The sequence below is a fragment of the Rattus norvegicus genome, chromosome 7, assembly GCF_021556685.1.
Source record: "Rattus norvegicus strain SHRSP/BbbUtx chromosome 7, alternate assembly SHRSP_T2T, whole genome shotgun sequence".
NCBI lineage: Eukaryota > Metazoa > Chordata > Mammalia > Rodentia > Muridae > Rattus > Rattus norvegicus.
Genome location: NC_141540.1, coordinates 131,333,494 through 131,358,628, shown reverse-complemented (window position 1 = coordinate 131,358,628; position 25,135 = coordinate 131,333,494). Strand labels below are relative to the sequence as shown.

The 25,135-nt window shown below is 39.5% G+C and overlaps 1 protein-coding gene across 4 annotated transcripts in view; it reads left to right on the top strand.

Annotated features, from left to right (window-relative positions):
* Positions 1-25,135, top strand: part of Cpne8 (copine 8) — a 174,024-nt gene that overhangs the window by 37,624 nt on the left and 111,265 nt on the right. For all 4 annotated transcript variants that reach the window (XM_087558325.1, XM_087558326.1, XM_087558324.1 and 1 more), the window contains 2 exon segments: positions 12,350-12,453; positions 19,804-19,843. In XM_087558325.1, coding sequence (XP_087414451.1) covers positions 19,806-19,843 — 38 coding nt within the window. In that variant the 5' untranslated portion in view covers positions 12,350-12,453; positions 19,804-19,805.

Genomic DNA, 25,135 nt, shown 5'->3' with positions numbered 1-25,135 from the left:
TAAATGAGAAGCAACATAGTTTAGATAAATACAAGATCATCTTAAAACCCTTTGTAGTCCAAACCCTGATTTTAAATTGTATCTGACACTAGTGTAATTATATTTTCTTCAGTATCTCTTATCTAGTGATGATGCATTATGGAAAACTCATGAAATAATGTATCTCTTAGTACTCTCAGAGCTGTAAAGAATAAAAGTTGTCATAAATTATGAAAATGCAAAAAACAAGGTAATGGACTTAGTGAAGGAATCCCCCAGATTGTTGCATGCCAATAGAGACTTGGAAAACACCGTTAACTTCTGTGAGTTAGAGTTTAGCTCTTTAAAATGAATCCATTTGTGAATTACTCTTAAACATTTAAAGTCAATTATGGAGTCCATATGTTTCAATGCGAGGGGAGCACACAGCTGCAGCTGTTTATAAATTTCAAATATTGTTGCTTAAAAAGATTAACGTCGTTGGAGTTGTCTCTGGTGGGCTTTCTTTCATGCCCAATTAGTAGTTCAACATTTACTCATCTCCACGGTGAATCATGAATGCATAACACCTACTTAGAAATCACTGGGGGATTCTTCACAGCTCAGCTTTCTTAACTTCACAAATAGGATTTCTGCCACGAGACACATGTGCTTCTTTGCTTGTACCCTTGAAATCCTGTAATGATACTATGGTTCTTGTTACTGCTCGCTTCGTAGCATAAATATCAGACTTTGTTATGTTTCATTGGTACTTGTATAACTCTGGGTTCTCTAGAGAAACAGAACCTATAGAACAAATTACACACACACACACACACACACACACACACACACACACACACACACTCTCACACACAATCAGCTTAGGAAATAACGCCCAGAGCTGTCACACATCTGAAGGACAGAGAATTCAATGGTCACATGGTCCTTGCAGCTGAGTACCACAGGAGGTAGAGTAGTACAACAATGACTGCTCACGCCAGAGCCATCCAGAACCTACTAATTGCTTAGTCTATACCAGACTAGGAGAGAAACAGAAGACCTGAAGTGGATGCATTCCCCAAAACCCAGGGGGGAAAAAAGAGGAAGTCAAGGTCCCAACTCTACCACAAATCCACCTCATCCTGAATTCTGTAAATACCTCTGCCGAAAGAGACAACAAAAAGACAAAAAAGAAAAACTCAACCAACGTACTGACTCATGATGCACAAATCCAATGCAGAAATAAAAACACCATGAAAAAACAAGATACCATCTCCTCCAAAACCTACCAAACTCATAATAATGGCCCCTAATGAACGCGACTGGAAGAATATATAAAAATGAACTCAAGAAAATGATTAGAATTGTGATCAACTAACTCAAAGAAGACAAAGGCTAAGAATATCGGTGGTGTAAGGAAGTTACTCCAAGACATAAAATTAAAAAGGATTAATAACTACCCAAACTGAAATGAAAAACTCAGCAAGCCAATTAAAAACTTTAGTGGAAAGACATGCCAACAGACTGGACCGTGCCAAAAACAGAGAGCCAGGGATTAAAGACAAAGTAGAGAAATTATAGCGCATAGTAAATTTCAGCGAAACATTAAAACACACACATAGATAGATAGATAGATAGATAGATAGATAGATAGATAGATAGATAGATAGATAGATAGATAGATGGGTGGGTGGGTGGGTGGGTGGGTGGGTGGGTGGGTGGGTGGGTGGATGGATGGATAGATAGATAGATAGATAGATAGATAGATAGATAGATAGATAGATAGATAGATAGATGGAATATAGGAGACTTATTCTTGGGCATCATTAAAAAAAAAGCCTTTATCATCAGAAAAATCACCCAGAAACTGAGATTCCCCATCTAAGTATAAGAAGTCTACAGACCACATACACAAGACCAGAAAAGAAATTATCAATGAAATTCTAGTTAAAACATTAAAAACATATAATAAAAACAGAGTATTAAAAGTTGCAAGGGTGAAAGGGCAAGTCACTTATGAAGGCATTACACCTGATTATTCTACAGAAACCTTTAAAGCCTGGAAAGATGTACTCCAAATTTTGAAGGAATTTGTAATTATATATGTCACACTATTTGTTTTGCTGTCTTATATACTGACAGAAGTATTTTAAATTTTGTGTTGGCTTCCTGTCAGCACGGAGAATACACCAACTCTGTGTTTTATTAGCATATGATTTCTCAGGTTTCATTCTGTGGTCCTTTGACCTTGTTTTGTTATGTCGCATGGTATGTTGGGTAAGACCACATGATACATTGGATGGGGTCCCGTGGTACATTAGATGGGAATGTATGGCACACGAAGCCTGTTCACCTCACTGTAGCAAGAAAGAGAAACAGTGTTGGTCCCAATACTTCATTCATGGTCATGCTCTCAGACTTACCCTCCTTCTGTAAGGTTCCCAACAGTGCCACAGACTGAACCCCTTGTCTTCAGTACGTGGAGCTTGAGAAGGTCTATCACCCCGTTCATGACAGCAGAGTCTGGATGGATGTAGTTTCTCACATGTCCTCACTTGTTAGCATCTCTCTCGATTTGGATAATTCCCTCCAATTGTTTTTAGGATGGGCCTTACGGAAGTATGTGATCTCAGCTTTTGCTTCCTGTCCTGTATTTCTAAAGGATATCCCTGCTAGTCTTTTTGGTTGTGGTTAATTTTTTTTTCTCATTATTTTCATGTGTCTCTCTCATGCTATGGGCATTCAGGAGTTAGGGCAGGCCTACCTGTTCTTTATTTTAATGCCTTGGGAATACTCCTATTTTACATTTGAGTGGTTGATTAGAATATGCTTTGCGGTAGGTTTGTCCAAGTTAAATATGACAACCTCTGACCTCCTGTAACCTGGATATTTGCATTTCTCTCTGGTTTGCAAAGAGTTCTGTTAACATTGCTTTGAAAAACCCTCCTTCTCTTTTCCCGAGCTTCTGTCTCTCTGAAGCCTGTTACCAGAGTATCTACTTTGTGACACTCTCTGTGTGTTTTCAAATAGCCTGCCTTTGAATTCACTAATTCTCTCTCTGTTTAATCTGTGCTAGCGATATCTTTCTGTTACAGTTTACTTTCACTCCCTCTGCACCTCAGTTCAATAATTTTGTAGATTTTTTTCTTTAACTTTCTTCCCTCTCCCTAAGTTTCTTTGTTAGTGGGTCGAATCATTTCTTTGTTTCACCTTGAACCACACTGAGTTTCCTTAAAACCGCTGATTCAATTCTCCTAACTTTTCTCCTTATAGATATTATTTCATTGATTTCTTTCATCTTATTTTAACTGTTAGGTGACATCAGGTGACATCATGATTTCCCTGAAATTTTCTGATTCTTGGTGTGGGGTGCATTTTCTGCACATCAAAGAGTGAAGGATTTATTCTAGTCATTGTAGTCAGGCATTATCTGTTCTTGTTTTTCTAGAAACACAAGCATTTCTCTTTCTGCTCATTTTTTCAGAGATTCTTCAAATTCTGTCTCCAGTGTTCCTGCTAGTCTGGGTGATGATTGTTTCAGCACTAGAAAGTGACCTAAGCTCAGGTTTGCTCTAGATCTGTGGTTGGCTGTTGTTCACTACGTATTAGTTTATTAGGATAAAATCTAAAAAGGGTAATCTGACTCTATGAGTCTCTTGTTGGGTCTAGAGTATAGACCCCATGCCTTATAAAATTTCAGGCCTGCAGTTAAGACTTTTAATTGTCCAGATAGTGACATGATCACCATGGATCACCAGCTGCAGAATTGTATGTCACACTTAAATCCATAAACTTAAGTCAGCAAACTGTACCATAGCCTGCTCACTAAGTACTATGCAGTATCAAGTCTGACCAAGGCCTATTCTGTGCTGAGGTAGATTTCTGACCCAAGATACTGCTGCCACAAAATGTGGCAAAAAGAAAAGTCTGATGGACTAAAGTGACATCTTTCCTTGATGCTGGTCCTCTTCCAAAGGTCCCAACTATGGACATTGGCCTGTGAATGGCTCTACCCAATTTTAGGTTTCTGTGGCCTGTCATAGGTTCCTGGGTAAAAGCCTACCCTGTTACCCTGGCCTACAGTGAGTGAGTAGCCTTGCTTTTACTCTGCCTTGCAAGTTTGAGGTGGCATGGAAAAGCCTGGCTTTTGTCTTCCAGAGCAGACACCAAAGTGGGTCATACCCTAGTTCCATAGCTGTAAGAACCTCTAGTCTCAGCGGTGTACCTTAGCCCGAGCTGCAGCTAGGAGCAATATAGGACAGAATGTGAGTGTGTCTCATTAGACATTTAAGGTTAATCTAGAACTCTGCTGCTGTTAACCCTCTTGACGATAACCACAACAGCCTGAGGTTAGGGAAGGATGATGAGGATAGTCCTTTGCCCCCGACACTGATATAAAACTGGGTCATAGCTGAATCTCATGGCTTTGGGACCAGAACAGTTGGACAGGAAATTGTGCCACAAACCCACTCTATGGCAGGTCTGGAGGTGGAACCCATTGTTGGTTCACACGGTTGGGAGACATTCAATGACTGCTTCTATTTCTTTAGGAGTTATGGGGTTGTTTAGATAGTTTATCTGTTCCTGATTTAACTTTGGTACCTGGTATTTGTCTAGAAAGTTGTCCATTTCTAACAGATTTTCAAGTTTTGTTGAGTATAGGCTTTTATAGTAGGATCTAATGATATTTTTTGAATTTCCTCAGATTCTGTTGTTATGTCTCCCTTTTCATTTCTGACTTTGTTAATTTGGACACACTCTCTGTGACCTCTGGTTAGTCTGGCTAAGGGTTTATCTATATTGTTGATTTTTCTCAAGGATTCAGCTTTTCATTCTGTTGATTCTTTGTGTAGTCCTTTTTGTTTCCACTTGGTTGATTTCAGCCCTGAGTTTGACTAGTTCCTGCCTTCTACTCCTCTTGGGTTTATTTGCTTCTTTTTGTTCTAGAACTTTTAGGTGTGCTGTCAAGCTGCTGATGTATGTTCTCTCCTGTTTCTTTCTGCAGGCACTCAGAGCTATGAGTTTTCCTCTTAGGACAGTTTTCATTGTGTCCCATAAGTTTGGGTATGTTGTACCTTCATTTTCATTAAATTCTAAGAAGTCTTTAATTTCTTTCTTTATTTCTTCCTTGACCAAGTTATCATTGAGTAGAGCATTGTTCAACTTCCATGTATATGTAGGCGTTCTTTCCTTATTGTTGTTATTGAAGACCAGCCTTAGTCCATGGTGATCTGATAGGATGCATGGGATTATTTCTATCTTTGTCCCTCTACGTCTCTGTTTAATTTCTGTTTCCATGATCTTTCCATTGATGAGAGTGGGGTATTGAAATCTCCTACTATTAGTGTGTGAGGTGCAATGTGTGCTTTGAGCTTTAGTAAGGTTTCTTTTATGTATGCAGGTGCCCTTGTTTTGGAACATAGATATTTAAGATTGAGAGTCCATCTTGGTGGATTTTTCCTTTGATGAATATGAATTGTCCTTCCTTATCTTTTTTGAGGACTTTTGGTTGAAAGCCAATTTTATTCAATATTAGAATGGCTACTCCAGCTTGCTTCTTCAGATCATTTGTTTGGAAAGTGGTTTTCCAGCCTTTGACTCTGAGGTAGTGTCTGTCTTTGTCTTTGAGGTGTGTTTCCTGTAGGCAGCAAAATGCTGGGTCCTCTTTACATATCCAGTCTGTTAATCTGTATTTTTTTAATGGGGAATTGAGTCCATTGATGTTGAGAGATATTAAGTAATAGTGATTGTAGTAGTAGTAGTCTCCTCTGATTTTTTGAGGAGTGTCCACACTTCTGAGTGTCTAGCTTCCCCCAACCCCCACAGGATTTGAGTGCAGGGAGCTGTTTGTAGGGTTCAGTTCAGATCTGGGCACAGACCTAGACTGCGGGGCTCCTGTAGCTGACTGCTCATCTATTCCTGTGTCCAGAGTCACTATGCAGTTTTCTCTTGGGCCAGGGATGTGGGCAAAGGTGGGCAGAAGTGGCAGTCTGTCCTGCCCGGCAGTCTCAGGATTGCCCACACTTCTGGATGTTCAGCTCTTTCTCTCTCACGGGATTTGGAAGCAGGGAGTTGTGAGCCAGGATCAGAAAAGTTCCTGCCACAGCCAGAAACTGGAAGTGCCTGGTCCCAGAGAACTTCTGCCTTTGCATGTCCTGAGTCCACCATGCAGGTCACTTGGAGAGGAAAAGTTGGCCTTACCTCAGCTCTCAGGCATGTAGTTGCTCCCAGTGGTTGGCTTTCAGCTCTCTGCAAGGGTAGCACCCAAAGGGTCCTGCCCCTACTGCTTCTAGGTCCTGTATACAGGGGGCACAGAGGGCCCTAGGAATTTTCCTCTTGAGTCGGGAATGTGGGCAGAGGGTAGTCTCCTCTGATTTTTCAGGAGTGTCCGCACTTCTAAGGGTCTAGCTCTTTCCCCTCCCCTATGGGATTTGGGTGCAGGGAGCTGTTTGACGGGTTCAGTTCAGATCTGGGTGCAGATCTGGATGGCAATTATAATGCTGGCAAAAATATGGGAAAAATGAGTCCTTGTTTTTATTGGTGGGAGGATAAACTGATATAGAACTTCTGGAAATTAATAAGTAGGTTTCTCCAAAATGTAAAAATAGGTCTGTTATGAGAACCATCTGCAACATACTTAGAGGGCTCTGTATCCTCCTACATAGGTGTCTTGCTCTTCAGTGTTCATTAATCCTCTATTACAATAGCAAAGAAATGAAACCAGTCCAGATACCCATCAGTTGATGAATGGATAATGAAAATATGGTCAATACACACAGTGGAATTTCATCGAACTATTAAGAAAAATGAAAATTTCATGAAAGTAAGAAAATAAATGGAAAAGAATCATACCAAAGTGATCAGACACAGATTAGAGAAATAAAATAAATCTAAAAATATATTAATTTTCTTTTAGAGGCGCCAAGTCCTATAGACTGAAAAGAGTTTGTCCGATGTGTTCTCTTTTAGTCTTCTGAAAAGGCATAATATTTACATTATTTCAATATGTCTCTGGTTGTGGAATTTATAGTGAAAATAGGAGAGACAGAGTTGAAAACCCTTGAATTCATCCATTATAAGACAGAAATCTTGACTTAAATTTGTAATATGAAATTATCAAGTGGGCCATTGTGGCCATATGTTTTGAAGTAAAAATTGATAATTTAGAAAGCAGTGATGAAGAGGCATTGGTAGGGTAAAAAGGAAGTTGTTCATATAGGTAACTTACCTATATGGTTAGCATATAGCACAGTATACAATCACTTTTTAGTAAGAAGTAGGCCAAAGTGCCAGGATTAGAGAGGGGAAATGGGGTAATGTTTATTATTGGATGATAATTTTGAAGGGCCTGTAAGACTATTAGATGTGTATGTAACTCAAGAAAACAGATATATGCATGACTTCACAGCTGTGTGCACAAGCCTTTACTAAGGTGACTCTGGTCTGGTCACATAGACTTAGAAGTTACCATTAAGTAGGTGATTTGTAAAGTCAAATGTATAGCCTTAGTCTGTTTTGTAATGCTATGAAAGAGTACCAGGGGGTGTAATTTATGAAGTACCGAAATTAATTTTCACCCACAAGGTTGTTCTTTACCTGTACCTTTTAGGGAGGCTCTCCTTTGAGGGTTCTCACATGGCAGAAGGTGGAGGTGGGCAAGTGATAAGCCTTAATCCCATGTTCAGAGGTGGAAACATTAGGGGCCTTACATCCTCACCAGTTTTAGAGAGGACACATGTGAATAGAAAAAAGCCCAAATGACACCCCCCGCCCCAGTCAAAGCATGCCTATTAGGAGGTCAGAAAATAGAAGTATGCTCTGTAAAGAAGGAATTGAATACCCGAGGACCCTAGAGAAAAATGTAGTCAACCATGAAGTCAGAAAGCGAAAAAGCATGCTTCAGGAAGGATAAAGAATAGAATCATCAGCTATGTCAGATAGACCCAGGGACCTTGTGAGGCCAGGGTCCCAAACTCACACTGAATTTAGCATCTTGAAGGCCATGGCAATGTCAGGGCAATTTGTTTGAAGAAGTACAGAGACAGACACAGTCATGATTTATACATGACTAGTTAAAGGCAGAATTTTAATAGCTGCTCATTCATTTTCAGTAGAAATAGCATAGTATATCAGCCCTCACTGCTATAAACAAGAAATAGTAAGAATGTTTGTGGCTAATGAATTGAGGAATTGTGGGCTGATGATCCCATGGAATCTCTGCTAAGATAATTCATTCTTATTTTCCAGTGTTCTCAGTACAGATTTGGGTTGAAGTTCAAACAAGGGATGGGTATTGGGAATCATGGAGAATGGCGGAGTTCTCTTTGAGTGTAGTGCTTTGCCAGCTCAAGGCTTCCCACTTCAGCTTAGAAGCTCTTTTAGCCCCAGTAACTGGAAACTGTGATGGTCCGGACTCCCTTGGACCATGGCTTCAGGTGCTTCTGAGTGTGTGTGTGTGTGTGTGTGTGTGTGTGTGTGTGTGTGTGTGTGTGTGTGCACCTGAACACGGGGATCATCCACAGGTGGCCGTGTATGAACAGTGTACCCTATGGATTCTCTCTTCTCAAGCAAACTTGTTTGAAGTGAACTTATGACTGTATATCCTCCAGTGAGTGACTTCTGGCCAGTTTCTGAGATGGTCTTATAGCAACATCCCTGTGGGGGCTCACAGAAAGTGCATGGCTTTCTTTTTTGTTTGTTTAGAGCTTTTGTTAGTTTTGTTTTTTACTTTTTGAGGCAGGGATCACTATGGCCAGCATGGAACTCACAGAAATCCACTGGTCTCTGCCTCTTGGGTGCTGGGATTAAAGGTGTGCTCCACCATTCCTGGATACTTGACTTCTTTTCAGTGGTGTGTGTCTCATTAGCATGACCTTTGCTTCTAGCTTGCTTCTTTTCTGATAAGGGGCCTTCCCAAATCTATTTGCGTGGACATTTTTCACTCTTGACTTTCACTATAAATCTGGCTTCAAATAGCCATCAGAACCCATGCTATAGCACAAATGTGGCCGGAAGTCCAGCCCCTGTGATTCCTCTTTCTTGTTGACTCCTCTTGTGACAGTGGAGGGGGAAGAAGAGCATCTGTAGGATAAGACTTGGTCTTACCAGATATTTAGAGTTATTGTATAATAATAAAACATATACCTATCTTAAATCTAAACCACTTTGCTTCTGGAGATGACCTGCCTGTCAGGGCTAGCTCTGAGTCTAGAAACTGTTTAGTACCTCATCATAAAACAGGAGGGGAATAAGCCTTTGTTCTATGTATGCAGGAACTGCATGTTTCTAACTCACAGCCTGCTAGTCTAAGTTGGGGGAAAAAAGACACCTTGAAAAGTGGTTTTAGCCTTTATTTCTAAGTTCTTCAGTTCTACAAAGACTTTCTACAAAAGTTCTCCTTCAAAAAGTTCTCTCTAAAAAGTTCTCTCTGCTCTCTTCTTCTAATTTTGCTTCTTCCTCCTGCTCTATGTCACTATGAAACCCTTATTCTCAATACCATTACTCCCAATGCCTTTCTTCTAAGTTTTTCTTGAGTTCAGTTCTGTCTAAAAAGTTATTGAGTCCTGGCTAAAACGTTCTCTAAGAGAAGGGGTGAAAGACCTTCGTAAGAAAAAGGAGATAAGGTGTCTCTCTTCTCTTTGTCTTCAGCACTTACACATCTTTCAGAATACATCATCACATGATAAAAAGTTCACCACAAGTTTACACATAAATTCAAATCATAAATTGAAGAAGAAGTCTACAACAGAGAATGTTTACATGCATATCTATTAGGAGTAATTATCTGGCTAAACATTTATCATATGTCACTAGCTATATGTTCATGGAGAGTTAAAAACCATCACTTTGTAATTAAGTAATTATTGAAGTTTGTATAGATAAACCCAGTCAATATTTTATCTTCTGTCCTTGCACCTATAGTAAACCATTAGTTCCCTTTTTATGACCTTTGGTTAATGGTTTTGCAACCTCTTGCAATATGCTCTGAGTAGTAGATACCTGCTTGCTATCTCAGAAGCAAATAACTCATGACACTTGAAGACTGGCAGAGTTCTGATTGCAGTTTTGATTGTCAGAAAAGATTTAATAGACGTCCTATTATAAAATAGCTTAGTAATTACTCTAATTTTAGGAATTCTTATAGGATCATCAGTAAGAATTAAGAAATCATCTGTTTGCCTATATAGCATCACTGCATTCTTCATTGCTCTGAAGAGATCTGCTCAAAAGGGTGGGCTAATACCTAGTGATTATTATATATATTTAATTATAATAGGAAAAATATATTAATAGCAGAAATCTTTCCTAAAATGAAATTCTCCTGGGCCTTGAATGCAGGAGCAAATCCGTCATAGATTTTAATCCAAGGCGGACCCTCTCAGGAAGATCACCTGCTAATTTTTAGCTTCTCCTTGATGGCTCCTGACAAAATTTATGCTGTCTTGGAATTTTATCCACCAAATCAATTAGCTTGTTATTTTAAAATTCAGTCTCATTTATTGCAGAAACATAGATTGTTTTTCCTTAGAATACAGCAGGAATGGCCTCTCATCCAATGCCCAGTGTAGTTCTGACATGTGTCTATAACCTTCTGAGCAGCAGATCTCCATGAGTTCCATGCCAGACAGCAATGTTTACTGTCCACATTCTGATCATTGTCCTGGTCTTCTGAGTTCCCACCAGAACCACCCACTAATCTGTTTACAATACTCTCCTGCAGTGGTGCTCACCCTTCCTAATACTGCAACCCTTTAATATAGTTCCCCAAGTTGTGGTGAGTTCCAACCTTAAAATCATTTCTGGTGTTACCTTACAACCTTAATTCTGCTACTGTTATGAATTGTAGTGTAAATATCTGATATTTCTGATGGTCTAAGAGGACCCCTGTGACACACAGGTTAGACTGATGTTCTAGAGTCTTTTTAACATACATCTCCAAACTTTCATGTTTCTCCCACACACCAGATAGTTCTAAAGATCTAAGCATGGTATATAAGGCTTAGTCACAGCAAGAGCCTAGTTCTCTGACATCATCATTGTGTCCAAAATTCCCTATAGAAGCAACCTAAGGAGGAATGTGTTTCTTTGGTATTCTGTACATTATAGTGGGAAGTCATGTGAAGCAAGAAGTTTACATGGTAGCCAGCAAGCAGATAAAAGGGACACAGGAAAAAAAAGAAGGGACTAGGAATAAATATCCTCAAAACCCCAACTCTAGTGACTCAATTTGTCTACTAGGTTCACCTCCTAAATTTTCTAGAACCTTTCAAAATGATTTCACAAGCTGAAGAACTAACTGTATAAGTCTTTTGTAGCGACACACTTTGTATACAGATGCTAATTGTAGGGTTAGTTTGTCCAAGTGGTATTGGTCCATAATAATGTATTGTTCAGTGGCAAATTATTTCTTTGCGAAGGAGTGATTAGTTGGCCATATCGCACACATATTATAAGTATCTTATATAATCATTTACACATAAAGGTTAAAGCAGCCCCTGGCCTTCACATTGAATAGGTAAGCTTGGTTCTCCATTTTCTTATTAAAAAGATATTACTTCCTGGAACTTTAGTTAGAATAGGTTCTCCAGCGAGACAGCCCGCCTGCTTGATTGACTGACGACTTCACAGCTAAGGTTAAAATCCCCTCACCAAACTGGCAACTGGAGGTGAAGAATATTAGCTGAGGATTAAAGCACTGTGTCCTGTGTGTTTGTGCTGACTTTCGGAGCATCATCTAGTGACTTTCCTCACATGTAAAGGAGAGAGGCCCAGTGTGCACTTCTGTTCCCTGATTTCCACTCCCTCAAAATAGAGAAACATGTTTTACTAAGCTGAAGTACTATCCATTTTTAAGAAGCATACAGGACTGGTATATGTCATTATAATGTGTCCATCTGGATGAAATTATACCGTAAGTATGGAATAATTAGAAGAAACTTCTGCTGAAAACATGACTAATAGACTTTATTGTGCGAAGGGCCAGTTCCTATAAAAGTTGAGGATGAGAACTATGAATATTTGGCCCTCTAATTAAGAATACATATTATCTGTTTGACTTTTTAAAAAGTGTTTTATTTTAAAAAATGAATATGCTGCATACATGGATTTTTTAGGTTAGAAAGGGCTTTGTCTTTCAAGTTAGAAGGGAGGGTGATGTATTGCAACCTGTAGCTGAGTTTAGAATGAACTCAAGTTCATGTTTGTTTTCCTGAGGGAGTTTGAACGGTGGTCTGATCTTAAGCACTTCTCTCTGGAGCTGTAGTTGATCAAATCACCTGGGTATTGATTGCTCATCGTTTAAAGGAATATCGATACTGAATGCTACACTTTGAAGTCACCATGGAAGGTTTGTTTTTAACCTTTGTGCCTCTTCTGTTTCTGTCTATAGTTTGGAAGAACTGAAGTGATTGATAATACTTTGAATCCTGATTTTGTAAGAAAGTTTATTCTGGATTATTTCTTTGAAGAAAGAGAGAATCTTCGTTTTGACTTGTAAGTTCTACTAAAACATGACATTAAAAACATGATTTTTAAGGACTTTGCAGTCTGGACTGTGTAGATTTCCCTGAATACATGGATGCCCCATAAAAAGGCATTTTTATTCTATCCACTCAGAGGCTGAAGCACAGTACTGAACATATTTTTTTCCCTTACTATTTTGAAATATTCGAATAGGTGAGTAGACAGATTAGTTATGCTGGGAAGTGTAAGCGGGCTTCCTATCAAACCTATCTCTACCCCAGTGGGATTCATCAATCTCAGAGGACTATAAGGGAGCACATGCAGCATGATGACTAATGCCAGAAGGCTCACTTCTCCCCATGGCATGCTAGCCTAGTACTGTACTTCTGTCTCCCAATGGCTTTCCTAGGTATATACTTCATGCTTTTAAGGCCAAGGATTTGACACTAAATCACTATTGTAAAGTACTATTGACAATTTTAAGTCCCTGACCAAAGAAAGCATGGTGCCAACTTTTCTCCATTTATTTATTTATTCACTTTACATCCCAGTCAGTGCCCCCTCTTCCCACCCTCCCCCCTCACACAACCTGTTCTGCCATCTTCCATCCCCTACCCTTCTTTCCCTTCTCCTCTGAGAGGGTGGAGCCCCCTCCTGGATATTCCCACCCTGGCACATCAAGTGCAGGGCTACGCACATCCTTTGTCACTGGGGCCAGACCAGGTAACCCAGTTAGTGGAACCAGATCCACAGACAGGCAACAGTTTTAATTGTCAGCAATAAATGAGTCCTTGTTCCACAGAGGCAAATTTTGGGGATTAATAGGGTCTGGACATTCATGGAAGGAAACCTGGGAGGGGGCACAGAAAGAAATGTGTAACTTGTATTCAAGATACTCTGTGTAATATAATATAGTGCTTGCCTTGTATATCAAAATAATTAATGATTATGAATTTCAAAAGTATTTTAAAAGGTTAATGCCTTGTTTAAATCATTGAGAACAATCATGCCAGCCTATTGGTACCTATAAATACTCTTTAATAACAAAAGATGACAATATCTTATTTAGTCAAGTCCCGGTGTTTCTCCTAGTATAAAATAAGTTCTTTACTGCTACTAATGGTCTTTCTTTTATGCTGAAATATATGTAACAAAATAATTCATAATGCTTTCCTTCAAGGGTGCTAGATGTTCATCAGACTTAGGAAGCAAATTTTATGATATTCACAATAGGCTTTTATTTCCCACAAACATTTTTCCAAATAATCAAACTAGAACGAAAGTGTCTTCTGCCCACCCTTGACCATGGAGGCTGCAACATTGTTACTTAACACTTGGTAAGAACTGTGGGAAAGCAGCTCACTGCTAGCCTTGCTCAGCGCTGATAGCAACTGTTTCTGAAATGGTTCATCGAGCACAACAGCATGGTACTCAATTCAATTTTATCCTAAAACCAGTCACCATTTCATGATTCTTTGTTCCGTTTTCCCTTTTCTTTCTCCTTTTCACACCTATCTGGATTTTCTTTCACTTAACAGTAATAGGTGTTCATTGCAAATGCAAAATGATATAACTATTTGAAAAATAAGAATTCCGTTATTCCAATTTAAGGAAAAAAAAAGTTTAAGTAGTTCACTGTGTCAATCATCCGAGCTTCTTTAACAGTGACATGCATGTGGCAACTGTGGCAAATGTATTTTCCTGTTATCTTTAAGTTTTTGCATATTTTTCTATGCCACAAAATATAATTCATTCATTTTTAGGGCTCCATGACAATTATTGCAGGAATATAATGCATTTTACCATTTACCCACACTCATTTTCATTGACTCCACTCTTCCGCTGCAAGTAACCTGGGGCAGTGTCCCTGCTTGCTACTAAGTGGGCATTTATTATTACTCTGATCTGCATTTTGGGGGATAAAGTAGTGAAAGGGAAATTTTACTATGAAAGGAAGCACACAAGCTCACCCATGGAGTATTCTGGTTTGTTGACAGTAAACCTAGAGATGCATATACAGACTTTGCTACTACTCTGAACTCTGCTTCTTTAGCTCTGACTGTTAGCAACCATTTCCCTGGGGTTTTGTTTGCTGTCTGCTGACAGGCACCAAACACCTTGGCCAGGTGACAGCTATTACGTTTTCTTCTCTGCTGTTACCTTTTGTCCTTTTGTCCTCCTATACTGGCTCTTTGGGTTCATGACCTCCCCGGTACTCATTGCAGTCTGTTTCAGGAACAGCTATATCAATGTGTCAGGAAATGGAAAATAACCCAGGCAGGCTGACTTATACCCTGTAACCTAGAAACTACAGGTGTCACAGAAACCACATCCATCCTTGAACCATGACAGTGTTCTGCAGGATTGAGTTAAATAGCACTTTACTGAAATTCCAGAATTTTAGTTCAAATAAGATCTCAATTTCATGTTTTTAAAAGCTGGAACAAGAAGGACTAGAAAGGGTTGACTGCAGAGCTCAAGGAAAGCAAGCCACACATTCATGTGCATTTCTGAAGGCATTTGATCCCCTTGTTTTATTTCGTTGAGCTGTCTCATATAATGCTTTCTATTGGTAGTAAGTAGTCTACTTTCTATACTGTGGTGTATTTTATTATGTAAGTAAAATACATGAAGGAAGATTCATTACTTCATTAGTCACACACACACACACACACACACACACAAAGAATACATGTGGTTGGCTTTTTAAATTTCTCTTGTAAGTGCATAGCTTGTAAAAAACGGATGTATGCTAATTTTAGACAGTTCAAAACATAATAAACAGACAAACCATACTATGAAAAATCGAGTGTAGTTTCCAATTCCCATCTCTTAGAGAGCCGAGAATACTCTTCTAACCCACCGACACTGACCACTGTGTAAAGGATACCCATCCACAGCACATCGGTGAGCAGTGGCCAGCAAATGGCTTCCAGGATCATCCCTTCATAGTACATCTGTGTTAAGTAGCCAGAAAATAGACACAAATGACTTTCTGATTTGTTGATTTCTACTGATTCATGCTTATTGGTGTTACAAAGTAACTGAGAAAGCAGCTAAGGGAGGAATGGTTCATTTTGGCTCCCAGTTCAGAGGAAGCTGTATGTCATAGTTCGGATGACACATTAGTACAGGCAGCTTGATTGTGATGCTGACCAGGAAGCAGAGACAGGCAGAAGCCAGTGTTTATCTGCAGTTTCCCTTTTACTCTTCCAATTTATTTCACAGTCAGGACATAAACATTCAGGGAAGGTCTTCTTCCCTCCTCAGTTATGCCTCAAACTTAGAAACCTCAAAGGTGCACGAAGAGGTGTGTCTCTTAGGTGACTGAAAACTGAGAAGAAGATTCACAAGCACCAGAGAAAGGGAAGTAAAACTCAGCCCTGAGTACCTGTTCTCTGGGCTCAGTGTCAGAATTCTTGCTTGGTGTGCTGGAGGCACCGAGTTTAGTGCCTAACATTGCAAAGGAAAGCATATTATGTTAGCAACTGCATATTATGAGAGACTTACAGTTCCATTTTTCTGTTCGTGGGGAAAATTTAGGGAAGAAAGAAAGGCAGGATGGATAAAGATAGAGATACATAGATGATAGGTAAGTAGATAGAAAAATAGATGATAGGTAGGTAGATAAATAGATGATATTTAGATAGATAGATGATAGGTAGATAGATAGATGATAGATAGATAGATAGATAGATAGATAGATAGATAGACACATATATACATAGGTATAAAGATAGATATAAAGATAGATGTAAAGATAGATATAGGTAGGTATGTAGATAAATAGATGAATGATAGATACATACATAGATATATAGATATAAAGATAGATAGATGATAGGTATGTAGATAAATAGATGATACGTAGATATAAAAATAAATATAAAGATAGATGACAGGTAGGTGGGAAGGTAGGTAGATAGATAGATAGACAGAAAGACAGACAGATAGAATCTGCCTGTATTCCTAATGCCACTGGTCCAGACTGTTACCATTCTGATTATCCCACGTACCCTTTGCCTTTCTGGTTGTCTTGAATATTTTATCAGTTTTGTATCATGGTCTCCCCTTGTCTCTGGGACCTTTGGTGTTCTCCTTTATTACTCCCAGCACTCAAATAATTCACCATGACTTATAAATATACTATTAGTGTAATTGTGAACTTTATTGTTGGCAGGAAAGGCTGTATGTACGACAGTGACTTTGAGTAAGGCATGGTAGTGCCCAGTCACTGCGTGAGATGTACAAGGGTGCAGAAGAGAGGAGATAGGATCTCCCATGGAGACTGAACCCCACAAGAGATTCATGAGTCTAGATTTGACTGGCCCAGAGTAAAATATTTCTTGATTAGTCAGACGGTGGTAATCACTAAATGTATACATTAACACACAATTACTTTGAAGGATTTCAACATTTTTGAGGTGTAAATAAATTATTTCATTTGTTCTGATTGCTCCAATGTGTCCATTCCGATCGTCTCCCTTGCCTAACAATGGTGTGAAGCCCTCATTTCATGAACTTCCGGTCACTTTTGTTTAACAGAATCATCTTGTTCCTTCTTCAGGGGCTCTTTACTTTTAAACATTTCTTGCTTTCCGCTCACTTGTTTCAGGACATCCAGGAAAGAAGTGGGCACAGAAAGGAAGAGGGTGTTGGTAGGCAAAGGTGTGGGCTTTAATGTAGAGCTTCCCTAAGTACCAGGCTTAGAGACACTGAGAGCATCTTCTAGTGAGTGACAAAGCAGTCCTGACTCACAGAAGTCCTTTTTAGAACCTTTTCTGATGTTCTTTTCCATAGGGCGGGTTTGCAAGATTTGTCTTCTGCAAAGACAGGCAGCTCAGGTTCGAAGCTAACTCCACCCATGCTCTTGGAGAGTAGAAGAAAATTCCCCTTTGACCCTGCACAGTAGGGAATGGTTTGTCCTTTGAGGAATACTCAACTGGTCACTGGGCCATGGTATCCAAGGATATTGGTAGCTTTTGAGCTATGCATCATGGGATACAAGATTCCACCTGGGATGATAGTTTCAACTGAAGAAACACAGAAATGATTGTAGCTAGCATTTGCCCATCTTAGTTAGAATTATAACTTCTAAGATGTATCCAAATGCGAGACGGTCGGTTAAAACTTTCTCTCTCACCTAAATACAATCTTTTTGCATAAGAAAGCATCTTAATCAATGATAGAAAAAAATAGGGATAAAGAAGGGAAAAGTGGAATTCACTGAGTGTATCGGTGTGGCTTGTATGCCCCATGTGTTTACTGTACCCAATATTCCCTTTGTTATAAGTGTGTCCAGTATTCCCACTGTGTCCAGTATACCCTGAATGCATGAATGTTCATGACTCTCATAATTCAAGTTTTGATATCTAGAAGCTGTCGTTGACAAAACTACCTTCAATAAAATTCCTGCTGGGACCCAGAGGAGTGACCTCCCAGCATGAGTGCTGGGCTTCCTAGCCTGTCATTTATTGTCTTCTATGGGCAGAACAGTCACTAAGCAACATTGTGGCCATCCAGGGTGCATTGCTTGTATTCTGTGAGGACCAGATAGTCTTCCTATTTTTAAAATAAACTTAGGAGGAAAACTCCATTAAAAAAGAAACATAGCTGGGCCTGGTGGCTCCTGCTTGGATACGGCCTCTCAAAAGGCTCAAGTTTAAGGACAGCCCTGGCAAGGAATTGAGATTTTACTCAGACCAACAAAAAATTAAATGGGGAAAAAGTAGAGTCTTGGATACACAGCTCTGTCCGACAGTACTTTGCCTAATATATACATACATGGAGCTCTGGGTTCATTTTCTGGTCCTGCAACAACCACAACCACAACCACAACCACCACCACAACAACGACAGCAACAGCAAAAAGAATAATCATAGCCATTTTTTATGCTTTACAAATTCACAGATGACCTAAGATCTACCGAGAGACTACGTTAGTCTCCTGACTTTGAGATAATATAGTAAAAAAAGCTTTGTTAAGTAGGCAAAAAAGATTGTTTTTTAAGGTAATGTCATGATGAGAACATGGACTTTTATTTTATTTTTTTCATTTACTCGAACATGCCATGCGTCGTGGCCCCAGTTTACAGTAGCGTAGAAGACATTTTTTCTGAGGTTGAGAAAGAGCACCGCTTTGATTCATGTCTGGTGATATTACGCTTACTTGTTTTAATGTTACCCTTTAAAAGTCTTGATAAGAAGTATCTCTGTGCTAACATTTATAGCCCTGTAGTTGAGGTTAATGTTTCGCTGATTTAAATTCTGGACCACAGCTGTTCACAGTAATAGGCATATGGTGGCATGGAGGACAGGACTCTATTCTTTTGAGTGGGTTTGCATTGTGAGGTTGTAAACTAATTTTCATCTGGCAGTAATTCTTCCCCTTCCCGGTCTTGGAAAGCTGGGTATACTGGGTGTATTGTGCACAGTGGGTATACTGGAAACACTGAGTATACTGGGAACACTGAGTATACTGGGCACATTGGGTATAACCAGGAACATTGAGTATACTGGGAACACTGAGTATACTGCGTATACTAGTACAAACAATGAACTCTGCTTTTCTTTTCCTTTATCTCTTTTTTCCCCTATCATTAACTAAGGTGTTTTGCGAAATGATTTATTTAGGTGAGAGAGAAAACTTTAACCTTTAAAAGACGGCCTTGAGTTTTGATAAAAGTCATGCGTGAGTTAGAAAGGGTTTGATTTACAGAAAGACTAGTCCCAGAACCATATTATCTTATCAGAGAGCCTCCTATGTTGATGTTATTTTGGTCATGTCCAGTCAATAGAGACATCTTGGATTCTTTCCAGGAGATCATCTATTTCCAGTAGCAACCAGTTAAAACCAAGGCTTATCAAATTCCAGTGTGAATTCCTGTTTACAAAATTTATTCCTGTTTACATAAAACAGTTTCCCTATGCCTCGTGGTTGGGAAAGAAAGTAGTTTCTGCAACTCCAGTGAGTTTTCAACCTTAACAGTAGCATTTAAGCTCTCAGGTAAGAATTATAATGTACCTAATACACATGTGCTGTGAAAAAGACACACTTAGTTTTCATATCTAGAGGAAAAAATTCTATTTTAAAGAGATTTTGACGTCATTTGAGTGGCACATGGATACTACTGATTCAAGGAACAGATCGATTTGCAACTTCTCAAACAGCAGAGTTTATACTTCTGGTTATGTGGAATTCAAGTGACCCAGAGGTGTCACGTCTATCTCTGGATGCTTGGGAATTTAAAATATGTTACTCGCAATGTCCCATTGGTTACTGTTCAAATCAACTTTTACATTTTGAGTTCTAGGAAACATTATTTTTTTAGCTGCGTTTTTGTGAAAATAATTTAAATTTCATACTTTTAATTTTTTTAGGTATGATGTTGATTCAAAGAGTCCCAACCTGTCCAAACATGTAAGTTCATATTTTTATTATTATATATTGTTTTAAAATATGTTTATTTGTATATTAACGCTCAACTGATAATTTAAAAATAATATTTGATGTGATGTGATTTTTCATAGAAAACAAGTAACATTTTAAAGGAATGCTGGAGTCACACTTTGAAGGAGCTTATTGAAAGGCAGTACCTTCCATTGGTAGAAAGGATCAGCGTTCTCATTTTTTTTTTTAAGATGTGGGTCTATTTTATGTCTTATCAGGTTGAATAGTATGGGAGAGTGAGTCAGATTGTCTTAGTAGGCTCCATGTCAGAGACATTGGGAGATGCATGAGTTCTAGGCCAAGTCATTATTCTACCTCCTGTAATTCAGTTTTTCAGCAGAATTTCCTCCCATGTCAGTTTCTTTAGAGTGCAAGATGTTAAAGGATACGTTCACAACCAAAAATATGAGTACAAGGTATACTTGTCCTCAAGTCAAGCTATGCCTGTTTCTCCAGTCTCTTCTCTCTATCTAGATCATGGCATTTTCCAGCAGTAGTAGCACGCAGTCGGGGAGCAGTAGTGTCAGAGCTTGGCATGATATCTCCATGGATAGATGGAGAAGATGAGTGGACGGTACTCTGGCAAAATACTGATTTATCTGCTTGTTACTGGTGTGAATGACTAAAATTCGATCAAACCAATTAGCAGGGTCTGTTGGCTATTTCTGCTGCTGTGATAGACAACTTTGACAAACAGCAAACTAAGGGCTTGATTTGTCTTCCAGTTCTATGTGGAATGGCAGCAAAGACATGGGAGCAAGAGCCTGAGGTAGGATGAGCAGTCAGAAAGCAGAGTGGTCACATTTCACCTACACACAGGAAGAGAGGAGAGATGAGGGAGGGTGGCAAACTGTAAGCCCTGAAGGCTGACCCAGTGACACACTCTCTTCAGTAAGGGTCTGCTTCCTTAAAGGTTCAATCACCTTTCCAAACAAAGCCACCAACTGGGACCAATTGATCAAATACATGACCATATGAGGGACATTCACATTCAAACCATAAGAGAGGAGCTATGTGAGGAACAGATACAGTAATGTTCTGAAAAGGGTTCAGCAGGGTTCAAAGTGAACTCTGCGTCTACAGATGTAGAATTAGCAACCAATGTTGGGAGGGCAGCTAGACTCATCCTTTGTTCTGTGCCGTCAACAGGATAGTTGGCCATACAATATCTGTTGTAGCCTACAGAGAGGGATGTTTTTATTCAAAGAAGAGAAGAATTTATGAGGTAATCACAATCTAATAGATGGACTTGGGCAGTGAAAAAACATTTTCTCTAGTTCACAAAGGAGCTATACTGTTTAATTATATAATAAAGAGCATAGTAGAATTAGGTGAAGAAATACAAAAAGAACTATGTACACAATGACTTTTCTATAAACTAAAACAAGGCTATAATAGGCTGTTTCCTTCCTATTAGTAGAGGTTACTGACGTGGACATTCCACCAGGTCTTTATGATGGGTGCAGAGCATGTGATAATGTGCTGTTCTTTTTTGTGGGTTCATAGTGTTGTGCCTTTGTATTGAGAGTGCGTTGCTTTCTATGGTGGTTTTGTAGCATTGTGAGCGGGCATTGAGAATGTGTTGCTTTCTGTGGTAGTTCCATAGTGGGGAGCCTGGGGATTGAAAATGTTTTCCCTCTAGGATAGGTTCGCGGTTTTGTGACTGGGCGTTGAAAATGTGCTGCTTTCCATTGACGGTTTATGACTTTGTGACTGGACATCAATAATATTTTTCTCTGTGAAAGGTTCATAGCATCATGGCTGGGCATCGAGAATGTGCTCCTCTCTCTGATGGGTTAATAGCATTGTGAATGGGCACTGAGGAGGTTTTCTCTTTGCAATAGGCTTTTATTGTGAAGGGGCCTTGTGAATGTGTTTTGTAGGCCTGGCTATTAGAAATTTTCTAAATGCTCTTGGGAAGAATGAGGAAAAGAACTACAGTCTCTAGGCATGATTGTTTTGATGATAGAGAGTAGAACCCGCTCATTCACATAGACTGGGATCATCTCAATGACGTGAGGCAGAGCTTGGCTATCTGGTCCAAAGCTGGGAACTGGAGAGTGGATGGTGACCGGGCTGTTTTTTTTTTTTATCCTATTCCTCTCTCTTCTTCTGAGGTCATGTGACCATTCTGTTCAGCACCTCTTCTAAGGTTCTCTTCTCCAAAGACCACATGTCTACATTTGCCCATCATATGCCTGGCAAAGTAGCCCACCTCCCCTTTATTGGAAATAATATAGGCTACCATTTACCTGGGAAATAATTTCTGTGTTTCTTGGTTGTTTTAGTTCAAACTGCTCTTCAGAGAGTGTTATACGATGTTTGGAGGGTGTGTATGGAAGGACATGTAGGCCCTATCAGTGCACTTGCCTTCCCTTCTAATTGGAAAGTATGTGAGGTATATGGACCTCCAACCTGGCTGAAATATTTCCCTTCAATTGACGGTTATCATTAGACTTTATGATATAAAACACATGCCTTCCAAAATATGGCATTGAATATATATTTTTTCAAATAATTCTTTGGTAGAAGAGTGTTTTCACCTCACAAAATAGTCTCGTGCTTCTCTTGCACGACTTGTGGGCTGGAGCAGATAACTCAGCACCCACACTGGGTGGCTCACAGCCCCGTGTAACTCCAGCTCCTTGGGGATAAAGATCCTCTGCTCTCTGTGGTGTCTGTACTGGCATTCACACACCTCCACACACATACATGCATGCATGCATGCACACATACATGTGTAATTAAAAGTAGGAATCCTTAAAATTCCATTTTTCAATGTGACACCAATCTGCCCTCATAGTACTTCTTCTGCCCTCTGTTTCTAATCATTCATCTTCATAACTTCCTTTGCTTTGCTCTTTGTAAGGAGCTGAACCCTCGTTTTTACTCCTAGTGCTACTTGGATGTAAGCAAGATCATGACCGTTCCTCAGTTTTCATCTTAAGCATCTTCTTTCCTTTGGCGAGAACTGACCCTTTTCTTCAGGGAAATAACATATTTTCCCTAAATTGCCTGGGAATCCCCTTCTCCTCCCCAAGACGTTCTACTTCCACAGTGCGATGCTTCTTTTTCTTTCCTGCATCCTTGATCTTAATATTGTTTCTCGCATTTTCTTTTTCATTTTTATACCCGCTCCCTGTGGAACACTTTCTTCTGGATAGCTGTCCTATTTCCGTGTCTGGTGAGATTCCAGAGTGTCTAAACAAACCCAACTTTCATTTGCTTGTTAAATATCTTCCAGTAGACAGTCTACCGAAACCTAAAACTAAAATGTCTGGTTCCTTATCTTCCTTGTGCTGCCTATATTCTCTGGGAGCCCAATCCCTCTTCATTTTTTTTTTTTTTAACAATCCGTAATGCACTGTTAAACACTTTCCAACTCACACACATTCAACAGATTGTCACTCTTGTTCACACCAGAAGAATTATTTCTGTCTTCTTACCTCTCGTGCTGGTTCTCCTTGAAGGACTGCCTTCCCCACAGTTTACGTTATCTAAATCATCCCCATTACTGTATAATAAATATATTTAAAATATATCCTGGAGCCAGCAAGATGGCTCATCAGGGAAAAATTCCCAATGTTGGCCTGAGATACCTTGAACTTGAGTCCTAGGACCCAGATACTGAAGGAAAGACCTAACTCCTGAAAATTGTCTTCTGATTTCCATCATTCCCGCACATTTGCATACCCAAACGTGCACATGGGTACACATCACACACAAACACACATACACATATATGTATGCGTCTGTGCATGTGCATGGACCCACACAAAGTCAGTCTAATAAAGAATTAAAAATCCGTACATTCAGTAGACAATACAAATGAGTTAATAAACGCCTAAACTTCTAAGAGGACAAAGCATGTCCAAAGGGGGAAATGCGCGCGTTGAATAATTGTAAGAATTGTGAAGATTGTTACCTTGAGGTTCTGTTAGAAATTAATAATAGCACAAACTGTTATTTGAAAGCTCCGAAGTACAGATTTTTAGGTTAAAAAGTACATAGGGCATTCAACCCTAAGCGATTCATGATGCATTTCAAAGATCAGAGGAACCAATCTGCAAGCTAGCACTATCCCCAGAGAGGCAATCTCTTAACAGCAGAGCTGTCTACCTGCCAGCCCTGCAGAGTGAAATACAAACCAGAGTCATTTAGAAAACACTGCTAAGTGCACAAATCCCCATGCGGGTGAATTCACTTAGTTGTTTTTGCAAAAAGGATCTGGCTGCAAATCATTTCTTGGAAGCAGATTTTAAAATCGTTGGGTTTGAAATGTTAATTTTGATGATTTGGGGAGGAATTCCTTTTTAGGATGACTGTGTTTGTCATCTGATCGTTAGGATCTTGGGTTATACATCTCTTTTAGCGGGACGTGGTGGCACATGTTACAGACATTTCAGCCCTCAGTCTCTGGGGGATCTAAGACCAACATATATACAGTCTCTGTGAATTAAAGGCCAGCAGTTTCAAGATAGCTAGGGTTTACATAGTGAGATTCTTAACCCCCCAAACAAGAAAAGTCATAATACTATCAGGGAAAATGGAGACAGAAAGTAGACCTGTAGCTTTGGTTTGGAATATTGTCACGTGAAACAGAGGTGGGGTTTTTAATGAGTTGCTCTGGCAATTGGAAAGCTTTCAGTGGGGGAAATACTTGCTCCAAGTGAAGGGCGATGAAATTCAGGTTCTCACTTCATCATGTGATTGATTCTTGTAATAGTTCTCCAAGTAAATACTTCCACTAAAATATTTTCTTCCAAGGGCGTTAGACAGTGTGAATGAAGGGTGTCGTTATTTGAGGAACTAGCAAACCCATCCATCTTAAATGTTCTTGGCAGAACTACATCTCACATTTTTACATTATTTAATTTTTATCAGCTCAGCAAGACACAAAAGAGTTAAGAATGGGCTCAGAGTTGATGTTTCTAGGACTCTCGTTGGCGTGCCAGACTAGAGGCCACTAAAACTGTAACAATGTGTAGCCAAGAGGCAAGCCAAAACGACTTTTCCTTTCTTGCTGGACTTCAGAAGGTGGCACTGAATTTCTTGTTTCAGACGTGGTAGCATTTCACTGGCTTCCTTCTGCCAAACATCACTAACCTCCAGTGTAGGCTTCCGTGGTCTTTCTTGCATTTCCTAACCATTCTGCCTATGAACTTCCTCCCGTGCGTTAATTTTATTCTTCAGTTTCACTTGAGAATGAAATGCTTGGGCCATGAAATGTGTGTTTTTTCTTAGGAACAGGGTTCACAGACA